Source organism: Myxine glutinosa, chromosome 12 (assembly GCF_964187855.1).
Source record: "Myxine glutinosa chromosome 12, kmMyxGlut1.1, whole genome shotgun sequence".
NCBI classification, from domain to species: Eukaryota; Metazoa; Chordata; class Myxini; order Myxiniformes; family Myxinidae; genus Myxine; species Myxine glutinosa.
In genome coordinates this window covers 34,105,949-34,126,624 of record NC_136272.1, presented here as the reverse complement: position 1 = coordinate 34,126,624, position 20,676 = coordinate 34,105,949, and the positions used below count along the sequence as shown (strand labels likewise).

Below are 20,676 nucleotides of genomic sequence, written 5' to 3'. Positions count from 1 at the left end.
TTGTGTAAATAGTAGTTAATAAATACCTGTGTTCTTCCTACCTTTGCCTTCTTTCCTTCACATCCGTTCATTTTAGAGGTTTCCACATTGAGTTCCTGTGGTGCGATTTCGGACAACGCATATGAATCGGGTTTAGTCTTTGCTAATGGTTCGAACCGCGGGCTGCTAAAAACCGCTCGGCAAATAACATCTTGTCCGCGGTTTCGAGCGGAGTTGCCCACCTGCCTCGTGGAGGGATTGCCGGAGGTGTACGGGAATCTCTTGACCAATCACTTCGGGTAATCCCGCCCCACGAGGGAGCGGGGTAGCTTCAGGATCGGAGACGGCCAGTGCAAATAGAAGGGGGATTAACCCCCCCCCCCCCCCGCTAAGGGGAGCGCCGTCCTCCGTTTCCGTAACAATATATATATATATATAAAAACCCTGGACTAGATGGCATCAGCTCACATTTCCATTTTCCAAGAGTGCTGCATACCCAATCTCGATACGAGATTTTGAAGCCAACCTTGTGAACATTTGGGCTTAATGAGAGTCAACTATAAAACACATCGGTTATTAATGACTAACCGTATATATTCGTACATCTGGCACTCGACCCTATGACTAAAAATTCACTTGTTGCAATTTCTTTATTTTCAAGAAACAATTACAAGATCAGCTTTTCATTTCAAGGTGAGATGATTAACACAACGCACACTAACATCACCGAATCTCATCGATTGTGCATGCTGTCTCGAACTCACCAATGGAGTCCATGTGCACAGACAGGCACCTGTCGGGTACATGCAAGATCGGTCTTCAGGCAAACACATTCTCTTCCAAAAAAAAAAAGTGAATATGGGAAAGAGAAAGCGTTTTGAAGGAAATTCAGCATGGATGTACTTGGCAAGTGTAATGCCGTTCTCTCACTCATTGTGCACATGACAGTCCAATTATATGAGCAGCAACAGTTAATGCCACCGATCAATCCCAATTATTAGTTGCAGAAGTAATTTCCAAATAAAGCTTGCCATGGTTCCATGTGCATGAAATTATGGTCTCAGCAGCATTCTGGTCATGCCGTCTTTTGTGTACTCGTAGGCCAGGAAAAGCGCTCCATTGGCTGGGAACGCCCGGATGATGGTTGGCGTAAACCCCGCGTAGAGTGCTCTTAATCCTTCACACAAACACAATGCATTTTGTTATGTGCGGAACATACAAACGAGCAAAGCACATAATCGTTAGAATGTAATAATAAATTGAAGGGGAGAGGGCTCATCAAACTCGTCATGCTAAAATAAAAGTACTCTTTACTCCAGTTTGAGGAAAGGAGTTCGTGGTGAAAGGGACAAAATTTCTTTTTGTACATAAATAAGGTCGAGGCTCATGGAGGAGATGGAATACTGAATGGACCAGGACGTAAGGTAACAAAAGGAACAATAGAAAGAGGGGTGAAACACCAACAGCATGGCTGAAGGAGAAAAGTGAGGGCAATTTGGACAAACATTATGTGTGGGGGTGGGGTGTGGGAATGAGTGGGGCAAGGTTGGTTAACAGGGGTAGAAAAGATCATGGTTTAAGATGGGGGGGGGGGGGGGAGGATGGGGAATGAGTGGCAGGTTTGGTTAACAGGGGTAGAAAAGATCATGGTTTAAGATGGGGGGGGGGGGGGGGGGAGGATGGGGAATGAGTGGCAGGTTTGGTTAACAGGGGTAGAAAAGATCATGGTTTAAGATGGGGGGGGGGGGGAGGGGGAGGATGGGGAATGAGTGGCAGGTTTGGTTAACAGGGGTAGAAAAGATCATGGTTCAAGATGGGGGGGCGATCTGAGACGGTGGTGAACGGCTGTCTTGAAGACGTCCACCTGGAAGAACCAACTAGAACAAGCTAAACAACCAAATATAAACTGTTCAAGAATTTCGTCCTGAAATTTGTGATCATCAGCCCATAATCTCACCTCGAACGGTGCTCCACCACGACCTTGAATCGACCTTGATCATTTCCCCGTTTGTGTAGCCGTACAGTGAGTGCTCTACAAGATGTTCGCTCATTGACTGCTCAGCACAAGGCCACGGAAGGTTCACGTTTTAGGTATTCTGGTGCGAGTAATCCCCAAGCTGAATGGCTGTGACCATACAGGCCAACACGGCCCGGAGACCATGGAGAAGATCCAAGTGTCCCTATTGCTATAATCCTATTACAATAGAGCAAATGTATATGGTTATGTTTGTTTATATGCGACCAAAACGTCTTCTTCTTCTTCTTCAAACCAAATAAAATTAACACCCAAAACACAGTCCGTGAACTCTTAATTACGTTTCGACTGCTGAGACCCCTCAGACCTTTGAGCCCTTTTAAGTCCCACAAGACCCTTAAGACCACCAAGAACCCTGAAGACCCAAAATACCCTGAAGACCCAAAAGACCCTGAAGACCCAAAAGACGCCATAGACCCCATAGATCCCGAAGATCCAAAACACCCCAAAGACACAAAATACCCTGAAAGGCCCTGAGGATCCAAAAGACCCTGAAGACCGAAAATGCCCTGAAGACCCAAAAGACCCCAAAGCCCCTAAAGACCTAAAAGACGCCATAGACCCCATAGATCCCGAAGACCCAAAACACCCCAAAGACAAAATACCCTCAAAGGCCCTGAGGATCCAAAAGACCCTGAAGACCCAAATGGGCCCGAAGACCCAAAACACCATGAAGACCAAAAATACCCCGAATACCCGGAAGACCCCAAACTCAAAAGACCCCGAAGACCCAAAACACACTGAAGACCCAAAACACCCTGAAGACCCAAAACACCCTGAAGACCCAAAACACCCTGAAGACCCAAAACACCCTGAAGACCCAAACACCCTGAAGACCCAAAACACCCTGAAGACCCAAATGGCCCCGAAGACCCAAATGGCCCCGAAGACCCAAAATATTCTTAAAAACTCAGAGGAACCAAAAGTCCCTTAAGACCCAAAAGCCCCTGAAGACACAAAAGAACCTGAAGACTGCAAAGACCCAAAATACCCTTAAAGGCCCAGAGGATCCAAAAGACCCTGAAGACCCAAAACACCCGAAGACTCTTAAAGACCCCAAAGGCCCAAAACACCCCAAAGACCCCAAATACCCTGAAAGGCCCGGAGGATCCAAAAGTCTCTGAAGACCCAAATGACCCCGAAGACCCAAATGACCCTGAAGACCCAAATGGCCCTGAAGACCCAAATGGTCCTGAAGACCCAAAACACCATGAAGACCCAAAATACCCAAAAGACACCGAAATGGTCAAAGATGCCTATCCCTCTGAAATGGTGTGTGGTGAGGGGCGCCGAGCGTGCCGAGTCATGCCAGTGTATATAATCCAGTAGTTGGTTTATAACCAGCAGCACCTTGGCAGCCCTAAAACAACATACTAATTCTAAAAAAGACGTGGATTGGCAACAAAAATACATCACTGCACACCAAGATTTCATTTTTCTGAGGCAGAGCTATTTCTCCAGCATTATATAGATGTCAAGCTTGGACACGCAACATTCGCATTGGGGTATTTTAGAAAGCAACTGGCAATATTCCACCACACAAGCCCCGCACAAACAACTCAGAGCAAGCTGAGATCACAAAGGAAACAGGTGTTAGTAACAAGAAGAATAGTTCAAAAGAAAAAATAACTCTTGACAATAGTAAAAAAAAAAAATAAAAAAAAATGAAAAAAATGCTGCAATGGTTTGGCCACATGACAAGGTGAGAAGGATTGGGTAATACCATGCTACAAGACAAAGTGAACAAAACAGGAAAGAAGGAAAGATCCAGGACCACTTGAATAACAATTTGATGACATGCACCAACAGCTCACTGCACCAAATGGTCCAGAAGGTGTAAGACAAGAAAGAATGGAGAGAACTGATGGCCAACGCATCATTGGCACCCCCACAGTAAATGTGCTCAAGGAACAGATGATGATGATGATGATCAATAATCACATCAATAACTTGGTAATAGTTGTGCAATTTGGCATTCGAAAAACAATTTAGGAAAGCATGTGCAAAACGTGTCGCTCAGAACCTATTTTAAGGCCCCATCACCCCTTTCCTTTTTATCTTGATTTGTATTTATTTAATTATCAAACTATTTTTGAGACAATGGATGAAAACAGAGCGTCTATTGAGGTAAGCTCGCCACAATGGGAAGTAAGAAGAAGCTGACTTTCAGGTGTTACCCTTCGTCAGAGCAGAGGTTAGACAAAGGGTTAACATCCGAAACGTCAGCTTCTTATAACGATTTGCACGCATATAATATTTTGGAGATTTATATGCTAAAAGCACTTAATGAAAGCTCATTTCATTCATATACCGCTCCAGGTTTTGGTTCCATTATCTTTGCACCTTCATGACGGAGAATCCGAGAAAGCGTCACCAGCAAACCTCCTCGCTCTCCAGCCATGGACATAACCTGGATCCTTGATTTGACCGAGTCGATTGGATATACTACCGCCCAGAGGGCGACTCCACCAAGTCCACCACTCAGAACCAATGACAAAGGTCCTGCAAAGAAAATGTCAAGGTGCAGAGTGTTGAGTACATTTTAAAAAGCCTTAAGCTACAGCTAAGCAAAATATTAAAAACAAATAGTTCAGCAAATCTTCAGTAATTTTATGATGTGAACAGATAACTTGGCAAATGGTTTGTTGGAATTATAGCTGACGGACATTCGATAATTTGTGGGTGTGAAGCATCTTATGTAATTTCTTTTTTTCTGTTTATATAAATCTATAGTTATGTGTGCTAACTGTCCTCCTGGTGTTTCTCATGCACGACAAGGCTGTTGTCTGTTAATCATCTGTTAATTCCACATAATCTATGTCCACAAAGTAAATTTAGTGGTAGGGAGAGTAAAGGAAAAGGAAATGAAGATGGGCAGAGAAATGTAACAAGTAGATAAAAAGGTGAAGACATGAAAGTCAAAAGTGATGGAGATAGAGATATAAAAAGATAGACAGTGAACATGAGGACCGAGTGGAGATTAATAAATAATTATAAGGAGAAAAAGAATAACAATGAAATAGAGCGACTACATTTAAATAATATTTGGCCAAAAAGAAAAACACCATGCAATCATGTCACATTCATTATTTTCTCACAGAATGGCACCGACCGATTCACGGTGAATCGAAGCAAAACGGTGTACATGCCCACGTGATCAGAATTTTCTGGTCACGCCATGTCAGGACTCTCTATATAGAGGGACTCTAAAAGAAGACAATCAGGAAAAAATAAAGCAGGTAAGGCCACTAGACTGGAGGGCCTCACATTGAGGCAGTGGAGGTTCTCTGTTCAGCATGTGTTGACTACATGTGACTTCGTTGCATAACATCATGTGGCGATAAAAAAAAACAAAAACCTGCTGCACGGTAAAACATCAGAATTGTTACAATAGACAAAAGTAAAGATTTTAAAATGGGAGAACTACAGGGGAACAAAACTGATATTTTATCTTATGAAGCTGTGTGTGTCGAATAAATTGACCAGAGAATAAGGTCAAAAGTAAAATCACCAAAAATCAATTTGGCATCATTCCAGGTGACGTGATGGTGATGATCGACGTGATTCCAGGTGATGATCCAAAATAAACCATTTTGATCGATATATTTACATTTACTGAGAGAGCTCATTTGGTGGTGTCTAGGGAAGAATAATGTATCTGAGGTGTATGAAAGACTCATTCAAGATCTAAATGCTGAAAATATGGCTGAAATGGAATTTAGATGTTGTACAACCAATGAGCTTCCCGTTCAGATAATAGGTCTTCACCAAGGAGCTGCTCAAATAAATATCTCTTTTATTCATTATGGACATCTTGACAGCACGAGAATGACAGAGAGATGCACCATGGAACATGTTACTCGCAGATGACATTCCACTGTGTGCGGATAACCAGAAAGAGTTGCAGTTGGACCTGGAGAAATGGAAGAAAGTACCGAAGGTCAATCTTCTTAAGATCAGTTTAATGAAGACAGAATAAAGTAGAACAGCACTCGATAGAGCACATACCTCCGCCAGGCTGAACAGTTTACGTCTTGTATCCCACTAATAGGCCGGATCTGGATCTGGACCTGAACCAAAATCGAATCGCCTTGTTCTTGCCGCCTAACCAACTTATCCACCACGTTTTGTCATAAGTCGTCCAGAACTTTTTGAATTATCGTGCTATATATCGTATTTGGCCCTGTCACTCAATGGTGAAGAATCACTTAATTTTTTTAAATTCTCGAATCCGGATCTTCACCAAAATCGAATCGATTTGTCCTCGTCACACACCCAACCTGTCCACCAAGTGTTGTCAGAATTTGTCCACAACTTTTTGAGATATCCTGTTCAATAACAAACAAACAGACAGGGGTGAAAACACAACCTCCATCCACCTTTGGTGGCAGAGATAATGGCATGTGCATGAAAATAGGACGTAGATAGCAATGTTATTGCTGGAGAAACACAAATAAGAAAAAGTCAATCGGTTTAAGTACCTTGAATAGGGGATGTACAATGATGGTGGAGCAGATGTTTATGCAATTAAGGAGGATCCAGATAACTTGGCACAAAAGGAAAGGAGTTATAAGAGTACTAATGTGATAAAAAAGGAAATGCCACTCGACGTGAAAATAAAGGTGTGTGCAACAATTTATCAACCAATGATGCTGTGGGGAATAGAGCGTTGGCCAGTCATGAATACAGTTGTAGGTGAGGAACCATGAAAATCCTGATGCCTAAGAGATTAAGTCAGGAAAATAGCAGGAGGCCTATCACAGACAAAATAAAGGAAGAAAGAATAAGTGATGGTTCAAATGCAAAGAGAGGCCATTTTGGCAAAAAGAGTGCAAACCAAAGAGATAGATGGAAGAAACCGAGGGAGACAAAAAGTGAGATAGAGTGCAGTGATTAATAAAAATGACCTGGAGATATGTGTATTGACAAAGATTTGGTGCAGGATGGATATGAATGGAAAAAGAAGGACGAGGGGAGACGCAAATGAAAGGTTCGTTTTTCTATCCAAGATGGCTGCCAAACCACGTGACCTACATCATCATTTTCAAACTATATGCAACAGTGCTGTTAGATGATATTTGTAAAATTTTGCATCGATAGGGTGAGCGGTTACAGAGATATAATTATTTAATATTTCCCTTCAATCCAATATGGCTGCCAAACCATGTGACCTATGATGTCATAAGTTTAATAATTCAATACAAATGAGTCATAGATCATATGCCTGCAATTTCAGATTTTTAGGATAAGGAATTCAATTAAAACATTTTTGGCTGGTACACCACTTCACCTATGATGTCATCATTATCATACTTTTGTTGGCCCCATTGGGAGTACTTGACAATGTGCCAAGTTTCAAATTTTTCCATTCAGCAGTTTCCGAGAAATAATTTTTTAATTATTGGCTTTTAATCCAAGATGGCTGCCATACCACGTGACCTATGCCATCACAATTATCATAAAAAACATTCTGCATGGGTGTCACTCCTACCCTGAAAGTTTTGTCTCAATCGGACATGTGGTTGCTGAGAAAAACGAGGTTTAGCCCGTACGGACAGACGGACTGAAGGACGGACGGACAACCCGAAAACATAATGCCTCCGGCGACTTCATCGACTTCGTCGCCGGAGGCATAATAAAGAAAAATAAATGACATCACTGATAAACGTCAAGTCGTATAAGTGGAACAGATTGCTTCACCTTGCTTCCTACGACCCCATTAGGTTTTGTGGTATCAAGCTTTAGGGTTGAATGGGAAACTAGTCTTAATGGTGACTGAGTGTTCTGTGCCAGACAGATTACAACCAAATTATCCGAATTTTCTATGGTAGACAGCATTCTGCAATGAACGTTCTGTCGATTCCATCCATTGCATAGCTGTTGTTTATTTTGTTACACTCTGTATTGTAAAGTCTTTCTTTCTTTCATGAAAAAAGCAGAAAAATGCACAAGACTGAAAATGCTGAGGTTGCTTGCATCTCCTTCAGTGTTGTTGTCTTTGGAGATATCTTTCGTAAAGCAGTTTTCTACCAATGTGCATACTATTTTATCTTCAATCCAATCCTAGAATGGCACTTTTTATTTTTTTATTTTTTTTGGTATACAAGATCGAGGCTCGTGAAAGAGCTAACATTAATCACACAAAAAGTCAAGCCGACACATAAAACACAAAATAAAGGGAGCGGTAGACAAGATGGGGAGAGAGGGGGAAGGACACAAACACAACATTTGAGAGCAGGGACATCGGGAGAAATGTGAGAGGGGGAGGGCTTGGGGGGAGGTGGGAGAGGTATAAAACGTACGAAAGATTGAAAAACAAGGACTTCCAGGAAAGAAGTTGGAATTTAAAAAAAAAAAGAAAAAAAAAGTGTATCTGGGGTGAATTAGCAGGGGTAGAAAAGATCAAGGTTTTGGATGGGGGAAGATAAGAGATGGTGGTGAACAGCTGTTTTAAAGACCTGGAGGGAGGAGTGGGATTGAAGGGAGTGGGGGAGTTTGTTCCAGAGGCGGGAGAAAAGGGGAATGAAAGAGTGAAGGTGAGCAGAGAGCCTAGATTTTGGCAGTTTAACCATAAGAGGGTTGCAGGCAGATCTTCTGCGAACTGAAGGAATATTGGGGGGACAGAGCACAGAGAGAGCTGGGGAAGCAAGGCCGGAGAAGAGTCGGTAGAAGACAGAAAGACCACCAACCTGCCTTCGGTAAGTGAGTGAAAGGCCCTCGGAGTTAGCTTCATCGCAGGAGATTCCAATGATTCTGAAAGCTTTGGTTTCAACAGCGTGAAGCCGAGCTAGGTGTGAGGCAGGAGCACCAGCTCAGAGGGGGGAACAGTATTCCATTGAGCTGCGGATGAAAGCCTTGTATGTGGTGAGGAGCTCAGGTGTGCCAAGGAAGGACTTCGCATGATGGAGGATGCCCAGTCGGCGACTGGCTTTGGAGGCCAGCTTGGAAATGTGGTTTTCCCAAGAAAGATCATGGCAGATAGTGAGACCCAAAAGCTTGAGCGACAGAACTTCTTGGAGAGGATTGTTGAGAAAGTAGATGGGAGGGTTTTCCAGTCGGTCCTTTCGGAGAGACATTGTAAAAGTGTGAGATTTGTCAGGATTGAAAGACATGTTCCAATTGTTTGACCAGTCTGTGATTTTGTCCTGGTCTGCAGAGAGTGAGGAGGCTGCAGACTGCCGATCTGAGGGATGAGGAATGGAGCGGCAGATAGTGGAGTCATTAGCAAAGAGATAGAGAGGATTTTCGAGAGAGTCGGAGAGATCATTGATGAAGACCAGAAATAGCACAGGGCCCAGAACACTACCTTGGGGAACTCCAGCCAGAACAGGAAGGGGAGATGAGAGAAATCCATTCAGGGCCACACGTTGCCTATGACCAGAGAGGAAGTCCGCAAGCCATGAGTGGAGATTTCCATGGATACCATGGAGTACCATAGTCATGGTCTTCTACAGCTTTCACTTCCGCCAGTATTCATCTTGGTCGGTGGTATTGTGTTATCACATTCAGTAAAGTTATACACAAAACGTTTTAAACAATCCTCATTGCATTTCAGGCTCCATTGTTATTACCTGTGCCACCAAGTATGGATGAAGCCTGGTGTTGGCTTAACGGTTAGGGTGCTGGCTTGGGATCTTTGGATCCTGAGTTCGAATCCTGGTCAATCTCTGAATTAACGCCAGGGGGGTTGACTCAGCCTGTCATCCTTCCGAGGTCGGCAAATTGAGTACCAGCTTGCTGGGATGAATGATCCTGGTGTGTACCCCGATTTAGAATCGGTGCACCATATCCCTGCGTGTCGTAAGAGACGACTAAGAGGGTTGGCGTCAGGAAGGGCATCCGGCCATAAAAACATTGCCTCAAACAGGGAACCATGATTGTCATGGGGCCCTTGGCTAACCCCCGCTGTAGCGGGGAAAAATGGCCTTAAAACGATCATTCATACATACTTATACCAAGTTTGATTTAGATCCCTTCAGCTGTTCTTGAGTATAATATTTTAACCTGACGCTGACCTTTGACGCCGAAATCTAATCGGTTCTACTTTTCATCATAATATACACGTATACCAAGTTTGGTCAAAATCCCATCATTGGTTCAGAAGTTAGCACAGCAACAGCATTTTTACCTAATGCAAATGACCTCTGACCTTTGACCTCTTGACACCAAAATCGAATCAGTCCATATTTACATCATTATACATACCTGCACCAAAGTTGATTTAAATCCCTTCAGCTGTTCTCACGTTATCACAGTAATGAAATCCCATCACGGACAGACGGACAGCCCGAAAACATAATGCCTCCAGTGTCTTCATCGGTGGAGGCATAAAACACCTTAGTCACTTTAATTTTTAAACTTCATATCCAGATAATGATTCTCCATTTTCATGTCTTTTACATTTTGTTTGTCTCAAAGACTTAATAGGCCAATGAATATTCATGGCTTGCAGTGTGAATAATTACAAAACGGTCTTCAACTATCACTGCAATTAATCTAATGAAAGTCTGGGAGGAAGTAACAATCTCACCTAAATCATCCTTCGTTTTACCAGCAGGTGTGAGCAGTGATTTGGAAAACTCATTCCCCCAAAAGAAAAAGAAGTATCCAGGGATGTCTCTTATCCACGTGGACGCCATTCCATGAAAAAAACCACGAACTCCTTCCGTCTGGAGCACTGCTCGCATCACTGCAGCTGCTGTACTGTGGGAGGACACATTGCTGTTAAAATCAAATGTGACGTCAAATAAAAGGCACGTGACTGATTCTGCTTGGCCCTTCCAATATTAACTACCGGATAGATTATTGTGAGCCCCTCTGTTGTAAATATTTGTTTTTTTACCATTGTTAATACTAGAAGCACCCGCTCCATATGGGAACAACCAGAGGGCTCATGCTATTATTTTTATGATTTATGATTAACATCACCTTTTATGATTGATGATTAATTCTCCCTCACCTCCATCCTTCCCTCTCTTACTTATTCCCTCTTTCATTCTTCATATGCCTAGGGAAAGGTGTATGCTGCATGTGTGAGAAGTGTTATGATTTATGGGAGCGAGACATGGGTAATGAACGTAGAGCAGCAACGAAGGCTGGAAAGGGTGGAAATGCGAATGGTTTGATGGATGTGCGGAGTATCGTTGAGAGAGAGGAAGACAAATGATGAATTGCGAAAGATGATGGGAATATTGCCTGTGATTGATGCTGTGAAGAGGAACAGGTTGAGATGGTTTGGTCATGTGTTGAGGAAGGATGAAAGTGACTGGTTGAGAAGAGTGATGGAAATTAATGTAGAAGGAAGTAGAGGACGGGAAAGACCGAGAAAGACTTGGCTAAAGATGGTGGAAGAAGAAATGCGGGCAAGGGGGTTAACAAGGAGAGATGCAGAAAATAGGGCAAAATGGAGAACATTGTCATGGGGACCGCAAGGCTGACCCCCGCTCTAGCAGGGAAAATGGCCTGAAAAGGCATGTTGTTGTTGTTGTATTCTTCATATGCCTCTCTGGGTAATTAAGAATGGTTGATACTACTCCTCAATATACAGCGCCTTCAGAAAGTATTCACACTCCCTGACTCTGACATTTTGTTGTGTTACAGCCTGAATTTCAAATGGATTAAATTGAGATTTTTTTTGTCACTGATCTACACATTATACCCCATATAATAATGCCAAAGTGGATATGTGTATATATTATAGACATTTTTACAAATAATTAAAAATGAAAAGCTGGAATGTTTTTAATAAATAAGTATTCAACTCCTTTGTTATGACACTCCAAATTGAGCTTGGGTGCATCCAATTTCCTTTGATCATCTTTGAGATGTCTCTACAACTTGATTGGAGTCCAACTGTGGCCAATCGAATTGATTGGACATTATTTAGAAAGAAACACACCTTTCTATACAAGGCCTCACAGTTGACAGTGCATGTCAGAGCAGAAACTCTACTATGAAGTCCAATAAACTGTCCGTAGAACTCTGGGATAGAATTGTGATGACGCCTAGATCTGCGGAAGGTTATAAATCAATTTGTAGTGTTGAAAGTTCCCAAGAGCACAGTGAGCTCCATAATTAGGAAATTTAAAGAAACTACCCAGACTCTTCATAGAGCAGGCTGTCCGCCCAAACTGAGTAACCGGGCAACCTTTCCTGCATTGCCATGGCTTGTGGTTGAGCCGACACCCAGGAGGGTGGGAGGGGGGGCGGGGGGCGCAGGGAGTGGAAGTTGGAAGTTGAAGTCACCACGAATGAACAACAGAGAATTGTGATGGATGGTTAGATGGCTCCATGTTGGTTGAAACAGAAGTACGGTATATGAATGAATGAATAAATGAATGAATGATCATTTTAAGGCCATTTTTCCCTGCCAGAGCGGGAGTTAACCTTGCGGGCCCCATGACAATCATGGTTCCCTGCTTGAGGCGATGTTATTATGGCCGGATGCCCTTCCTGATGCCAACCCTTAGTCGCCTCTTACGACATGCAGGGATACGGTGTACCAAGTCTAAATCGGGGTACACACCGGGATCATTCATCCCAGCAAGCTGGTACTCAATTTGCCGACCTCGGAAGGATGACAGGCTGAGTCAACCCCCTGGCGTTAATTCAGTGATCGACCGGGATTCAAACTCAGGATCCTAGGATCCCAAGCCTGCGCCCTAACCGCTAAGCCAACACCAGGCTCAGAAGTACGGTATATATGGAGTTGAATGAAAAAAAAAAAAAGTTAGAAAGAAAAATCCATGAAGCCATGCTATTTAGCATGTGAGCTGCTCCAGGGCTGACTTACCAGTTACTTACGTTAATGGCAGACTTGCCAGCAGCATGCATCTCACGTGTTGCTTGCATGCGGCACTTTATCAGCTCTAGTGGACAGATAACAATCGAAGAAAACCAGGCCGCCAAAGATCCTGAACATGCCATCTGCATGTCACTAACAAACACAAAGGCCAGGGTGACAGCACAATTTAAACCAATTAAGAAGCTTCAACATTATACAACAAGTATCAATAAAACCTGCAAACTGCTCAACAAAAAATATTTTTCGAATGAATTTGATGTAACCATCGATACATGCAATGGATAGAACCAAATGTACAATTAAACTAGAGAGTTCATAGAACACCTGACCCTGCATAGTCTTGAGAAAAAGGACATGGGAAGAGTCTTTTAAACTCTTCCTTTGCACTTCCAAGCACGATGTACGTTTGTTTTGTTCGTGAATGTTGCATACCAGGCTTGATGGAAACCATACTAAGCCGATAGGTCAAACGGAAGAGTCCAAAGCTGACAATGCTTCGCTGAGATGCGTTTTTGTTGTCGTTGGTTTATCCATGCATTTACATGATTCCAAATCTTCTGCCAACTCCTTGTGGAGAAAATGACGATTTTGGAACAATCTTTGAGAAAAAGATGCACAAAACAATCAGCGCTAGATGCCACCATATTCATCTGTTGCTCTGTCGAATCTCACACAGTTACTCTGCCCTCAGGACATGAGACGGCCTGAATGCTGATTCTCATAGTTAGTCTGCCCTCAGGGCATGAATAGTTTCCCAAGTACAGTACTGCTAAACAGAATGTTTTTGAAAGTGCCAAAAAGGCGATGTGTGTTCTACAGTATTTAAGTATATCATTAAAATGAAATTTTATAAAACATCTTAACGGTTGTAGAAAAGAAAAATTCCGGTAGTTTACCGCCATTGATGCAGTGTCTTTTACACCACCTTATTTAACACCTCAAATGAGTTATTCATGCCTGTTGTCTGTGTCCTTTATAACATCCTTAAAAACAGAAAGTTTCCTGTTTGGAATGATTTTCAATTTTGTTTGACTGCCAGAGAGGCAGTAAAGAAATTATCTCACTCCTCTCTGCACATGTGCAATCAGGATGAATTCAGAGCAAAAGTACTGTTAAACTACAGGTTCTTTTTCCCATTTGTGTTCAAAACATAACATTCAATTCAAATGAAGTTGTTCCTCTACATAAACCGACGTTTGTAGACAGACAGAAGTGAACCAATTATTGCTTAACCCCGCTTTTCACTTTGTGCGTGCGGGGTAATTACAAGTGGGTACGTACAAGGAACTTCAGACAGAAATAGGCAATCATGACCATATATCCTGTAGTGAACCTTCACCGACACAGGAATTAACAAACACTATGCAACATGAACTGTATACAGGGTGGTAAGTAAAAATCTAGAAAGAGACCACCAAAAATGACGATAAGGCCTGAAAGCAGTTTTTTGTGTTCGTGATTGCCCAGACACTTATTACCTCTGCCACCAAAGGTGGATGGAGGTTATGTTTTCACCCTTGTCTGTTCGTTTGTCTGTCCATTTGTCTGTCTGTCCGTTTGTGAACAAAATATCTCAAAAAGTTGTGGACGGATTCGGCCGAAATTTGGCAGAGATGTAGCATATGTCACAAGGACGAAATTATCAGATTTTGGTGAAGATCCGGATTCGGATCCGGCTACTAGAATTTTTCACCGGTTGGGTGTCTGACAAGGACGATGTGATTCGATTTTGGTGAAGATCCAGACCCGGCTAGTAGAATTTTGAAAGAGATTCTTCATTCATTGGGTGATATGGCCAACCAGGCAGAGGTGTGCTCTCGGCTGAGTGCCGTTCTAGTTTCTTTTCTTGATGACAAAATGCAGGTGGGAAAGCAAAGGACTGGAATACAAAAAGGGGAGGAAAAAAATAACGCACTGGAGTAGTTGGAGTTGTGAAGATACAAACTACTTCGGAAAGAAATGGAGTTGCGGGGACTCGTGTTTCCGAGACAAAAGGCTTTTCAATGTCAGTCAGCTATGCTTCGATAAAGTGCAGTTGCACCAGAGTCAGAAAAGATTGGTCGGACCACAGAATGTGAAGATCCCTTGAAGGATGAGGCTGCAGAGACAATTTTATGATTTCTATACGAAAACGGAACTTATGGTCGAGCGAGTTAAAGGAGGGCAAAAGGGCAACGAAGTGACAATGGGAATGAATAACAGTTGACACCAGCAAGGAAATGAATAAACAAGAAAAAAGGAGAAAGAGAAGGGAAGGAAATAGCAACCTGCAAGAGGGTTAGGGTAGTGTTAACACGGGTAGAAAAGATTGCTGATTGGGATGGGGAGTGATATGAGATGCTGTTGCACCACCAGCTTGAAGCCCTGGACAAAGGGAGATTGAACAAACTCAGAAAAGCAGTTCCAATGACGGGACAAAACAGTAATAAACGAGTTGAAGTGTGCAGCAAATCTGGATTTTGAAAGTTTAGCTAGGAGGGGGTTATTGAAACAACATGTGCATCCTGGAGTTGCTAGGGAGGGTCGGAGTGCTGAAAGAGGGGAGGTGGCTAGACTAGAAGGGCAGAAAAAAAAAAACAGAGGCCTCTGACCTGTCTGTGATGTAAGAGAAACAGGTTTATGCTTCGGTCAAGGGAGATACCAATAATTTTGAAAGCTTTGTATTCTGCAGAATTGAAGAGAGACGTATATGATGCCGGGGTGAACCTAAATGATGGGGGAGAGCTGTCGAGTCAAATTAATCCATTTAGCAGCTCACTCAGGTAGCTACACTGTAACTAGAAAACAATGCTACCAAGAAACCGCTGCAAACCTTTTTTAGATGATACGTAACACACAGAACAGTCACACACAGACAGATGAACCCAGCACCGCAATAAGCAGAGCAAAATCAAAGTGTAAATCGAGCAAGGAATTCAAATGCCGGAGGTATCGGATGAGATCTGAAAAAAAATACCATAAGGTTCAGATCAGGTAAGCATAATATCGCACTGAGATACCGTAAAGAAAACACTTTTTAGTAGGAATAAACTTTCATAAATGGCAGTTTGGAGACGAAAGGAACCTACCTCAATCGGGTGTCATTGTTTGTTTGGCAAGCCAACCGTACAAGGCGCTGACAGAGACCATATGACAGAAAAAGCATGGCATTCTCAGAAATGTTTGCTGCCAGTGCAGGCGTGCTCCCACGATAGATGCCTTGGATTCCTTCTTCCTTGAATGTTTGTACCATGCATCTCAAGAACGTGCGGTAGAGGGACGGGAATGTCTGCATTTTCACTTTCACCGTATCGAAGGGTTGTCCGCTATACACACATGCAACACCACCTGCAAGCCCAAAGAGCAAAAGGCAAAGTTAACCTCCATAGGAATCAAAATTGAGGCTGGTATTGAGCATTAGCCCTTCGTTGGATTAAAAAAGCCTGTTTTATTCTGATGAAGGGTGAATGCTCAAAACCTCACAGTGCACCAATATTTCAATGCCAGGTGACTTACCGTAATCAGCTTTCAGTTCAAAAATATCCATCATTCCAGTTATGAGTTCATCTGATTAAAGTTCATGAACTTTGGCTGCAAAGTCTGAGTGGACTATATCACCGGCACAGTGATCTCTAATCTTATTCAATAAGCAGCAACAGTCTTTGCAAAAAGGTATGATCGCAACATGGTATCATTATCGATACTAGAAAGGCACTCGGTATATGGCATAACTCCACCAGGCTGAACAGTTTACGTTTTGTATCCCACCAATGTGCCGGATCTGCATCCGGACCTTAACTAAAATGTAATCGGCGTACTTGTGTCACCGACCCATCTCATCCACCTAGTTTTGTCAACAACTTTTGGCCCCATCTCTCATTGGTATCCATAAAAAGTTAAACAATCAAGTTAAACAAGTTAAACAATCAAAATCACTTAAAAGTTAAACAATTCTCGTATCCAGATCTGGATCTTCACCACAATCCAATCAATTTGTCCTTGTCACACACTCAACCTGTCCATTAATTTTCGTCCGAATCCATCCATAACCTTTTGAGAAAGCTATGTTTTCAGGATCAGCCACGTTCTACGCAGGTATTCTTTGGTAAATGTTTTGTGCATTTGTGACATATTTAGTGGCCCCCTTAAACCTTTGAGCACAGGATTTTTTTTTGATAAAATTACCCCCGATATGGGATTAATTTGGCATTTTGGTACGGGAATTGAACCACGTACTCTAAGGGTTAATACGTACAACCACGTACTCAACCACGTACTGACGATCTATTTATATGTATAGTCGATGACGTGTAGTAACGTCATCCGTACACAAAACTTTTTCGCAGGATGTGGCACTGGACGTCATCCGTACTCAAAGGGTTAAACTCAGAGGTATTTGTATGATGCTCCGTTGTCGAGTTCCTGTATTGTTGTATTCATGTCGATTTTGATGTCAGTTTGTATTGGACTACCTTATATGACTGTGCACTTGGCACACTTTTCGAACCATTTGAATGTCGTCTGAGCACTATTTCACGAATTTCAGTTGTTATGCCAATTTTTAGTCATTCGGTACAAAGAGTTTCAAATCATCCATGTACATTAGATGTGTCACCTTTCTTGTCTCTTTAGAAGTTCTCTTATTGGACGATAAGGTGTATCCATGTCCTTGCTCATTAATGAGGTTGCTCAGTTGGTCCAAGGCTAGGCAAAATAGGAGGGGTGAAAGGCTGTCTGTCTACCTGGAGGATTCCGCAACATATCTTCATCCCTGGTTTTTCGATTTTTCCTTCCTAGTGCTGTAGTATTGTAATATCAATGTGGTATTCTGAAGCTCCAGTTTGATTATGTGGGGTTGATCTTATACAATTGCATGCATTTTATCATCCATGATTGTGGAACACCATCGTTTAGTAATACGTGGTCTATTTTAACATTTTTACCATTTTAGCTTTTGTCAACAAATCATTATTATGAGAACATGAAGACTAATTAGTAATAATTGGGTCAAAAGGTGAAATGTCTAAGGCCAAGGTCACATAAAAAAAATCAATTTTCATTTTATGGATTTGAAATTTGAACAGAATTTGCATATTGTGTCACTGAATTTGTTCACCAAACAAAAGCTAGAAGGCTATTGTTTTTGAGGTCAAATGATCAAAGTCACATAGAATCACCAATTTTCATTCGATCGACTTTAAATTTCAACAGAATTTGCATATTGGGTCACTAAATTTGAATTGTTTCACCAATCAAAAGCTAGAAGCCTATTGTTTTTGAGGTCAAGCTCACAAATTCATCAATTTTCATCGAATTTATTTGAAATTTGAGCAGGGTTTGCATATTGGGGCACTGAAGCCTTTGGTTTTTATTTGAAGTCAAAAGGTGCATGTCACATAAAAATCACATAAAAAAAACAATAAACATAAAAATGTCACATAAAAAATTTCATTCCCATTTTCTCCCGCCTCTGGAACAAACTCCCCCACTCCCTTCAATCCCACCCCTCCCTCCAGGTCTTTAAAACAGCTGTTCACCACCATCTCTTATCTTCCCCCATCCAAAACCTTGATCTTTTCTACCCCTGCTAATTCACCCCAGATACACTTTTTTTTTGAAATTCCAACTTCTTTCCTGGAAGTCCTTGCAGTGTTCATATGTTTTACACCTCTACCACCTCCCCCAAAGCCCTCCCCCTCCCACATTTCTCCCGATGTCCCTGCTCTCAAATGTTGTGTTTGTGTCCTTCCTCCTCTCTCCCCATCTTGTCTGCCGCTCCCCTTATTTTTTGTGTTTTGTGTGTCGGTTTGACTTTTTGTGTGATTAATGTTAGCTCTTTCACGAGCCTCGATCTTGTATACAAAAAAAGAAAAAAAAATTTCACCCGATTAATTTGAAATTTCAGCAGAATTTGCATATAATTATTAAGTCGGGGGAGGGGAGTGGGGAAGGGGGAAGGGGAAGAGTAGGAGGAAAGGGGGAGGGAAGGAGAGGGGAAGAGGTAAGGGGGATGAGGAATGGGAAGTGGGAGGTGAGGGGAGAGATATACTGTATGTAGGTATGTATGTATGTATGTATGTATGTATGTATGTATGTATGTATGTATATATATAGAAGACTACTAAATAAATTAAACAATTTTTAGCTGTTGTTTCACTCAAATTTAGTTTGAGTCCAAAGTGACTGTGGACTTTGCATTTTGGGATGCTTTCCAATTCATCATTTCAGCAGTGGCTTTGCCGCAACAATCAGACTTGACTGCTCCAACGTTGTTATTACTCACCAGGAATCAGTCAAAGTCAAACAGACAGCTTGAGGTAATTATATTTAAATAATATGTTGTTATTTCAAAGTACAGTGTTTTAATGAACTTCACTTAGGAGGCATTGGTATTATAATGAATTCTCTGTGGAATGTACATCTTCAGCTGAAACGCAAGATACATCATTCCAACATTTATCTGACTGAAATGCTGAAACAATAGCAATTGCCAAAATAAATAAAAAATATCAATGTGATCCGTAATCAGTAAACAAATTGGACGTTAGGAATGCGCCTTGAAGTTTCAAACCTGCAGTGCCAGACATGATGTCCACAACTGCTTCAACGGCAGGATTCAGATGCATGTTGATGGATACCAAAGGCAGTCAAAAGGTGTCACCTTTCTTGTCCCTTTTCTTCGATTTCTTCAGAACACCACGATAATTTCCGGAGAAAATGCACAAAGAAAAAGGAATAATCAATAAATAAGAAAGCCATTTTTATGTCTGTTATATCCAACTGCTATATCATCTACGAGCAATTTACTTATGTTGTTTTTAAATTAATGATGCTTGAAGTACTCAGCAACAAGTTCAGTCAGGTCATTATCCTCAGTTAAAACAAGCCTGTGCCTGTGCAGCGACGTGTGGTGAGGCGAGCGTAGGGAGCCGATCCATGCATGTGGGTATAAAGGAATGTGTTATGGCTGCTATTTTTAGTGCATCCAGGTTGGGACATGGATATACAGTATGGTAAAGTATTATTAGGTTCCATTGTATGGGGTATTGTACCAAGTCCACTACTATTTGTAGCTGTGATGGAGGTGCTGGCTCAGAACGTAAAGGAGGGTTTACCGTGGGATTTGTTGTATGCAGATGATGCTGTGTCGATTGCGGAAAGTATGGATGGACTGAAGGAAAAGATGAACAAGTGGAAGGAATGCATGGAGACAAAAGGTCTGAAGGTGAATATAGGAAAGACTAAGGTGATGGCAAGTGGTAAAGCATGTGGTGAGGTGGAAAGAACTGGGAAGTGGCCATGTGCTGTGTGCAGGAAGGGTGTCGGAGTGAACTCCATTCAAAGTGAGAGAGGTGCGCGGAGGTGCGCGGAGTGAGATCATAAAAAAAGTAGTGGTCTGAGAGGATCATTAACCAGTGTGGCAGCTACATTCAAATGTAAGGTGTGCACAGAGGGAGCTGCAGATGGAGGAAATGTTGAGTTGGATCTTGGAGACAGCGTGAAGCTGGAAGGTGTGAAAACATTTTGTTACCGAGGAGACATGCTGAATGGAGAAGGTGGATCAGACTCGGCAACGGTTGCTAGAGTGAGATGTGCATGGAAGAAGTTTCGGGAACTGTGTGGCGTGCTGATGAGGAGGGGAGTGTTGCTGAAGCTGAAGGGAAAGGTGTCTGCTGCATGTGTGAGAAGTGTTATGATTTATGGGAGCGAGACATGGGTCATGAATGGAGAGCAGCAACGAAGGCTAGAAAGGGTGGAAATGCGAATGGTTCGGTGGATGTGTGGAGTATCGTTGAGAGAGAGGAAGACAAATGATGAATTGCGAAAGATGATGGGAATAGAGCCTGTGATTGATGCTGTGAAGAAGAACAGGTTGAGA

At 42.2% G+C, this 20,676-nt stretch overlaps 1 protein-coding gene across 2 annotated transcripts in view; it reads right to left on the bottom strand.

The window, feature by feature from the left end:
* Positions 1-610: 610 nt before the first annotated feature.
* SLC25A15 (solute carrier family 25 member 15) overlaps positions 611-20,676 on the bottom strand; it is a 21,724-nt gene continuing 1,658 nt past the window's right edge. Inside the window, exons 2-8 of one of the 2 annotated variants that reach the window (XM_078766733.1) lie at positions 19,369-19,483; positions 15,887-16,145; positions 12,807-12,950; positions 10,545-10,717; positions 4,358-4,516; positions 1,011-1,156; positions 611-772 (exon numbers count right to left, since the gene is read on the bottom strand). In XM_078766733.1, coding sequence (XP_078622859.1) covers positions 1,032-1,156; positions 4,358-4,516; positions 10,545-10,717; positions 12,807-12,950; positions 15,887-16,145; positions 19,369-19,423 — 915 coding nt within the window. In that variant the 5' untranslated portion in view covers positions 19,424-19,483 and the 3' untranslated portion in view covers positions 611-772; positions 1,011-1,031. Of the gene's footprint in view, positions 1,157-4,357; positions 4,517-10,544; positions 10,718-12,806; positions 12,951-15,886; positions 16,146-19,368; positions 19,484-20,676 lie in introns of both variants that reach the window. The other variant, XM_068132782.2, reaches the window with a different exon arrangement.